Source organism: Triticum dicoccoides, chromosome 5B, assembly GCF_002162155.2.
Source record: "Triticum dicoccoides isolate Atlit2015 ecotype Zavitan chromosome 5B, WEW_v2.0, whole genome shotgun sequence".
In the NCBI taxonomy this organism is placed as follows: domain Eukaryota; kingdom Viridiplantae; phylum Streptophyta; class Magnoliopsida; order Poales; family Poaceae; genus Triticum; species Triticum dicoccoides.
In genome coordinates this window covers 581,757,273-581,765,457 of record NC_041389.1, presented here as the reverse complement: position 1 = coordinate 581,765,457, position 8,185 = coordinate 581,757,273, and the positions used below count along the sequence as shown (strand labels likewise).

Below are 8,185 nucleotides of genomic sequence, written 5' to 3'. Positions count from 1 at the left end.
GAAGATCGTCGGCTACTCGGGCACCAAGGAGATCCCCAATGGCGAGGGGATCGACTCTTGCCCGTTCCGGGTGGGAGGCTGCACATGGAATGTACGTTACTATCCCAACGGGTTAAGATCTGAGTACAGTGGTTACATAGGCCTTTTTCTCTTCTTGAATGATACAGTCGCCGGCGAGGCCAAGACCGTGAAGGCAAAATTCATGTTCAGCTTACTTGACCAACATGGGAAGCCGGTGTCATCGTATACCGCTACTTCCGACACGAGGGAATTTTCTGCGCATAAAGGTCACGGGTTTGGCGGATTTATGAGAAGGGTTCAATTGGACGAATCCGAGCATCTCAAGGACGATTCCTTCACGGTCAAGGTCGATGTCACTATCATGAGCGAGTTCCATACGCAGGAGACACCATCTATCCTGGTGCCACCATCTGATTTGCACCGGCACTTAGGGGTTCTTCTGTCGAGCAAGGCAGGCGTCGATGTCAAATTCCAAGTCGGCGGGGAGACATTCTCGGCACACCGATTGGTACTTGCAGCACGGTCTCCTGTCTTCAGAGCAGAGTTCTTTGGCCAGATGAGGGAGGGAACCACCACTGAGGCCATACGCATAGATGACATGGAGGCACCAGTGTTCAATGCTCTGCTTACTTTCATGTACACGGATGCATTGCCGGATATGAAGCAAGAAGAAGAATATGCCATGGCTCAGCATCTGCTTGTTGCGGCAGACAAGTACAACCTGGAAAGGCTGAAGCTTATTTGTGAAGATAAGCTGTGCAATCGTATCGATACGAGCTCCGTGGCGACTATCTTGGCATTGGCCGAGCAGCGTCAGTGCCACGAGCTTAAGGCAGCATGCTTGGTGTTCCTCAGCTCGCCGACGAATCTGGGTGCGGCCATGGAGTCTGAAGGTTTCGAGTTTTTAACCAAGAACTGCCCTGGTGTTATTAAGGATCTCCTCAAGTCCCAGGTTGCTGCTAGTATACTTGGGAAAAGAAATTCTAGGGCATGAACATGAGGTTGCAGTCCTGCATATCGTCATTTGCAATCATCCGTCCAGAAACTGACTACAGACCGTGCATGCTATCTAATACTAGCATTAGTGCTTTTTATGTGTAGTCTTGATCTCACAAGGATGTGATGTATGATGGTTCGACAAGCTATTCGCGAAGCAAAACTGTATGTGCTAATTAGTGAACATTTAGTTCAGAACTTGTAAGCCTTTCAACTAGTTGTTCTTTACATTGTGCCACAATCTCTGCGAGCATTGCGCTGCTTCCTGAGTTCATGCACCCCTCGTTCAGTATTGGGCACTTCTTATTTAGCAGGTTCAGATAGACCATGACTTGTTGAAATGCTGGGTTGGGATCCAGTGAAAAAGCAATGGTCTTGTCAGGTTTTCAATTGTTTTTATGGCTGCAGTTTTTACCTCGTAATGATGATTTTGGACATGGCAGTGGCTGCTATGAATGTTTTGAAGTTTGGTCTCAAGTATTATTATACAAGCTTATGATTTCATTTTGTTGTTGTTGCGGATTTGTAACCAGAAGCTGTTTTGTTCTGTCTTATACATCTGAAGTTGTTGTTTCCGGATTAAAGATCAAATAGTTGCAAATTTCACTAAATTGATAATTAAGTGTACATCCAAAAGTAAAAAGGGTTCAGCTGTTTACTTGCCAAGATGTCAGTACTTGTGCAGAAGTTCATTTTCGATAACCTTGTGATTGTAATAAACACATCGTTTGGTAGTTTGCATATTCACTGGCTCATTACATGCTCAACTTTCTGGTAGAATAGAACTTAATTTCCCTTTGCTTCCTGCAGCTGGATCTTTTCTTAGTTCTGGGACTGTCTGTCTGTTGTCACTTTACTCATTGGTTGCTGGAATCTTCGGTATGAACATACATTATATAGCAATCGCCCATTATGTACTATTGTACTGTAGCAATTTGTGTTGCTCATGTAGCATGTGGTTCTTGTACCAGGGCTATCTGTGCCTTCATGTTCATCTCTTTTCTAGTGTGCTGCCTATACTCTGCACAAGGATCTCATCACTGGGTCCTGAGTTTTGACTAGCTGGAATAACCACATTACTCGCTTCCCTCAACTGTAAATTTTGAGCTAGAGCCTCAACTTTGCAGATGATTCATCTCTTGTGCCAATTTTGTTTTTCAGCGAATTGTGCCAAATTCAATAGCATGTTTTCTTTCCTCTTGAGGGAACTATGTTGGAGAAAATCCAGGACGAACCATTTATATATGTTTGAAAACGCAAATACAGAGTTTCCTAATTAAAAGGAAAGAGAAAGCTATACTAACTGCACAGGCCAACTTGAACAGGAGAGGCAAGATTGGCAAACATAGTTCCCTGAGTGGTGTTGGAGCAGCAATTGGACTGCACCAAAGCATCAAAGTCATCATCACAACGAGAAATTCGCCGCGGAAAACCTAAACTATATGCGGAGGCATTCGAGCAGCGCCTGGACCAAAGCATCAAAGTCATCTGCGCAGCGACAGAATACCACCGAGATAAGCTCATCTTCATTGAGGAAAACCTTTGCGTTGCGATGCTTCCAGATAATCCAAATTATGTGCGGAGATAAGAACTGTAGAGTTGTACTTCACAAAAAGGAGGTCGTCCCAAACATCTCTAGTCCTGCTGCAGCTGGTCACAACTCACATCTAATGAAGAGCAGGTCGGACCTGCAGCCAAAACTGAAGAATGGACGGACAATGATGAAGACGACGCTCAGTAGTTTCAGAAAAGCACATAACGGACATGCGTCAGAAGAGGCCAGTCGTATCGTGAAACCGTGTCGATTAGTATGGAATTGGGGATGATGAAAAGGAAGAATAAATAGAAGAAAATAAGTAGCAAGTCGAAAGTGATACTTGCTAAATTTGTTGTTGCCAGTTTTTTAGTGTTTCAGTCTAGACATCGACACTGACATCGTACACAAATTTGCCCGTGATGACAGACTTTTGCAGCAGGGAGAGACCTTGGCTACTTTACAAAATACGTATAAGCTATGCAGTATAGCACATGGTTTCTTCCCAATCCATAATTATATCAATTCATAAAGTGACCGCATGCATCGCCCAGATGCAAAGGCCGAGGGTCATCCTCCTTTTCTAAAATAATAAAATATATACAATTCATATAGTCATAATAACTATTCTGAAGATGAGGAACATCCCTAACCTCGGGAGGCATCTGAAGGTTGGAGAACTTGGACGGGATCTGGAGGTTGGTGCGACTAGTGGCGCTCAGGTACAGAGGCGGCGGTCGATTTCTACGGCTAGTGGACAGGAACTGTGTGCTGGTGGAGAGGAGATCGAGGGGATGAGAAGTCACTGCTTCTCCAGCCGGCGGCGCTTGGTCCTAGCGTGGTGCTCTCCTTCTTGGCCATGGGGAGCGACAATAACAAACAAGTAGTCAAGCACATTCCCGTGTCCATTTTAGGGCTCTTGCCGCTGCAATCCTGCTCCCAGAAATTGTCCAATAAAATTGGGAAAAATAAATTGTACAAACAGGTGATTTTGGCGAGAATATTCCTCATACCATGGGGGTGAATTGGTGTACAGAGGTCTCCAATACTGATTTGGCGGGAAGGAAATCTCGTAGATGGTGCGGATGTGCGCATAGGCACCTTCATTTCTTCTCCAGTTTGTAGAAGAGAGGCGTCGATGCGCCATTCCAGCCCGCCGAAGAACCCACACGCCTCTACAACCTACCGCCAACCGTCGATAAGAATCGGCACCGGCGAAGAAGAGGTTCTCGCCGCCCGTCAATGCCTCACGGGAAGAGGGTGACATATGTGATGTCATGTCACCTATTTTGATTGCATGTGATATTTGTCTTTTATATTCTCTCTGTCCAGAAATACTAGTCGAAGAAATGAATGTATCTAGACGTATTTTAGTTTTAGATACATCTATTTTTATTCATTTCAACGACAAGTATTTTCGAACAGAGGGAGTACATCTTATTTTGTTTAGAACGACGGTAGCACTATAAGACGACCCCTTCAGTAAATTTGAAGGTAAACGTGTTCTTCCTGAGTATGCACCATTGCTACAGTTTGTCGTTTCAAGACACCACGTGATGCTCGGGTGTGATAGACTCTAAGTTCACATACAACGGATGTAAAACAGTTTTACACATATAGAATACTTGGGTTAAACTTGACGAGCCTAGTATGTACAAACATGGCCTTGGAACACTGGAAACCGAAAGGCCGAACATGAATCATATAGTAGATATGATCAACATAGAGATGTTCATCATTGATGACTACCCCATCTCACGTGATAATCGGACATGGGTTAGTTGATTTGAATCACGTATCATTTAGATGACTAGAGGAATTTCTATTTAAGTGGGAGTTCTTTAGTAATTTGATTAACTAAACTTAATTTATCATAAACTTAGTCTTATAGTTTTGCATATCTATGTTGTAGATCTATGGTCCGAGCTATCGTTCCCCTGAATTTTAATGTGTTCCTTGAGAAAGCTAACTTGAAAGATGATAGTAGCAACTTCACGGACTCAACCCTTAACTTGAGGATTATCCACATTGCTGCACAAAAGAATTATGTTTTTTATGCACCCCTAGGAGACACTAGACTCTGTGAACGTCTGAAAAATGTGGTCTGATGAATACTCTATAGTTCAGTGTATCATACTTTACGGCTTATAACCGAGACTTCAAAAACGTTTCGAACGTCATGGAGCATATGAGATGTTTCAAGAGTTGAAGTTAATATTTCAAGCAAATGTCTGGGTTGAGAGATATGAAGTCTCCAACAAGTTCTATAGCTGCAAGATGAAGGAGAACAGTTCTGTCAGTGAACACATACTCAAAATGCCTGGGTACTATAATCACTTGACTCAGCTGAGAGTTGATCTTCCACTTGATTCTGTCGTTGACAGGGTTCTTCAATCACTACCACTATACAAAGGCTTCATGATGAATTATAATATGCAGGGGATAAACATTCCGAGCTCTTCGCAATGCTTAAGGCTGCAGAGGTAGAAATCTAGAAGGAGCATCAAGTGTTAATGGTTAATAAGACCACTAGTTTCAAAAAAAATGACAAGAAAAAAAAGAGAACTTGAAGAAGAATGTCAATCAAGTTGCTACTTCCGGGAAAAAGCATAAAACAGAGTTCTTTACAAGGTGAAAGAGAACAAGAAGAAAGGAGCTACAGGCGGCACTGCACAGCCGCCAAATTAAACATGAGCGGCATGATTGGCAAACATAGTTTGAGCAACAATTGGACCAAAGCATCAAAGTCATCATCGCAACAATGGAATACCACGGAGGTAAGCTCAATCATCGTTTCGGTAAATCTTTGAATTGCGCATGTCTTTGACAGATATTTTTCTTTTTTTGAAACAGAACGGTTCGACAGATTTCATAGTGAAGAGATAAGAACTGCAGAGCCAACTATACAAAAAGGGAGGCCACCCCAAAGATCTTAAACCGTGCTTCAAGTGGTCACATTTGAACGAAGAGCATGTCGGACATGCAGCCAAAAGTAAAGAATTGACGGATGGTGAAGAAGATGCTCAGAAGTTTTAGAAAGGGTGGGGTGCAGAACGGATATACGTCCATGGAGGCAGTCCTCTAGTGAAACCACTGTAAAGAATAGCGCGTAGCGTACAGAGAATAGTGCTGTTAATAACACGCTATAGCGTGTAGAGAATTGCCTCGTTATATAGATCAGTGCATAATGTCTCGTTGATAGCATGCTAATAGCGTATTTCAAAGGGCAGCGCTATTTTGTATAGCACACTATTTTTTTTCATGAATGAAACTGCGCCAATTAGTACTCTGTAACAGGGGATATAAACAAGAACTGTAAATACAAGGGGAAGAAATGTCCCACGATCATATGCTCTTGCAGTAGGGAAATACCTTGCCCTGTGGCTACTCTAAATTGCCAATAAAAAAGAGGGCCTCTGTCTACTCTACAAAATATAAACTGTGCAGTATAGCACGTGTTTACTTGTTCAAGATGGCACGTTAGCTATCTCATCTAAAAAAAGAAGATGGCACCGTCGGATCTGCATCGTAGGTACGTACGCGGCCTGTGTCCGGAGCGGACTGCAGTTGCCTTTTCCGTGTAGCCCTCGAGACAGCACCCACAACCCTCGCCGTCCCGTTATAAAACAAGACAAACCCTCGCCGTGACAGCGTCTCACCGCGACCAGCCAAACTGAGCAAGCCATACACCATGTCGGCCTCCACGCATGCCGGCGGCAATGGTCTCCCCTCCGTTTCCGGCTCCGCTTCCTCCATCGTCGCCGGCGCCGTGAGCGGCTACCACGTGCTGAAGATCGTCGGCTACTCTCGCACCAAGGAGGTCCCCAATGGCGAGTGGATCGACTCTTGCCCGTTCCAGGTGGGAGGCCGCACGTGGCACGTTCGCTACTATCCCAACGGGAACAGGACCGAAGATATCGATTACATATCCGTCTTTCTCGAATTCGATGGCACCGTCGCGGAGGCCGACGCCGTGAAGGCAGTCAAGGCACAAGCCAAGTTCAGCTTGCTCGACCAAGATGGGAATCCGGCGCCGACCTATAGCTGGGGAACCGGCACCAGAAACTTCTCAGTGGAAAAAAGTTGGGGATTCAAACAGTACATCAAAAGGGAGGAGTTGGAGAAATCACAACTTCTCAAGGACGATTCCTTGGCTGTCAAGATCGATGTCACTGTGACGAACGAGTTCCACGCACGGAAGACACCATCCGTCGTGGTGCCACCGTCCGACATACACCGGCACCTCGGGGATCTCCTGTCGAGCAAGGCGGGTGTCGATGTCGAATTCCGGGGTCGGCGGGGAGACATTCTCGGCGCACCGATTGGTGCTCGCGGCACGGTCTCCGGTCTTCAGAGCAGAGTTCTTTGGGAACATGAAGGAAGGCACCACCACTGAGGCGATATGTATAGATGACATTGAGGCGGAGGTGTTCAAGGCTCTGCTTGATTTCATGTACACGGATGCATTGCCTGATATGGATCATCAGGAGGAATCTGCCGTGGCTCAGCACTTGCTTGTTGCAGCAGACAGGTATGATATGGAGAGGCTGAAGCTGATTTGTGAAGATAAGCTGTGCAATCATATCGATACGAGCTCCGTGGCGACTATCTTGGCCTTGGCGGAGCAGCACCACTGCCACGAGCTTAAGGCGGCATGCTTGGTGTTCCTCAGCTCGCCAGTGAATCTGTATGGGGCCATGGAGTCTGAAGGTTTCCAGTTTTTGACCAAGAGCTGCCCTGGTGTTATTAAGGATCTCCTCATGTCCCACGTTGCTCCTAGTTTACTTGGGAAAAGAAAATCAAAGGCATGAGCATGAGGTTTCATTCCTGAATGTCATTTGCAATCATGTGTCAAGAAACTTACTAAAGACCCAGCATGCTATCTAATACTAGCATTAGTACTTCTTTTGTGTAGTCTTATCTCACAAGGATGTGATGTACGGTGGTTCATTTTTTGTTTGATCATCGCATCCTTCGTGGAGAATTAGTAGTGGTTCGACAAGCTATGTGCGAAGCAAGAACTGTACTCCCTCCGTAAACTAATATAAGAGCGTTTAGAATACTAAAGTAGTGATCTAAACGCTCTTATATTAATTTACAGAGGGAGTATGTGGTAATTAGTGAACAGTTATTTCAGAACTTCAGACTAGTTGCCCTTTACATTGTGCCACAATTGCTGCCAGCATTGCGCTGCTTCGTGAGTTCATGCATCCCATGTTTTCAGTACATGGCTCTGTTTATTTAGCAGGTCAGATAGACCATGACTTGTTGAAATGCTGGGTTGGAATAAAGTCTTGTCAGGTTTTCAAACTTGTTTATGGCTGAAGTTTGTACTTTGTAGTGATGATTTTGGACATGGTAGCGGCTGGCGGCTAAGCTAGTGATCTTATGAATGTTTTGAAGTTTGGTCTCAAGTATTTTTATACAAGGTTATGATATTATTATTTTGTTGTTGCAGATTTGTAACCAGAAGCTGTTTTGTTCTATCTTTTGTCTGAAGTTCTTTGTTTTAGAATTAAGGATCATATGGTCGCCAATTACATAATTGATAATATTGTTAGAAGACAAAGTAAATGACCGGAACAGTGTTCGCTTTATTACTGATGATGTTACATATATATAATAGCATCTCCA

The 8,185-nt window shown here is 44.3% G+C and overlaps 1 protein-coding gene and 1 pseudogene across 1 annotated transcript in view; both read left to right on the top strand.

Moving 5' to 3' along the window:
* The window catches only part of LOC119310177 (BTB/POZ and MATH domain-containing protein 1-like), a 1,627-nt gene extending 612 nt beyond the window's left edge, over positions 1-1,015 (top strand). The window contains exon 2 of the mRNA XM_037585999.1: positions 5-1,015. Within this exon, the coding sequence (XP_037441896.1) occupies positions 5-1,015 (1,011 nt within the window). The remainder of the gene's footprint in view (positions 1-4) is intronic.
* A 4,297-nt stretch (positions 1,016-5,312) lies between these two features.
* Positions 5,313-7,362, top strand: LOC119310176 (annotated as a pseudogene).
* The last annotated feature ends 823 nt before the right edge of the window (positions 7,363-8,185 follow it).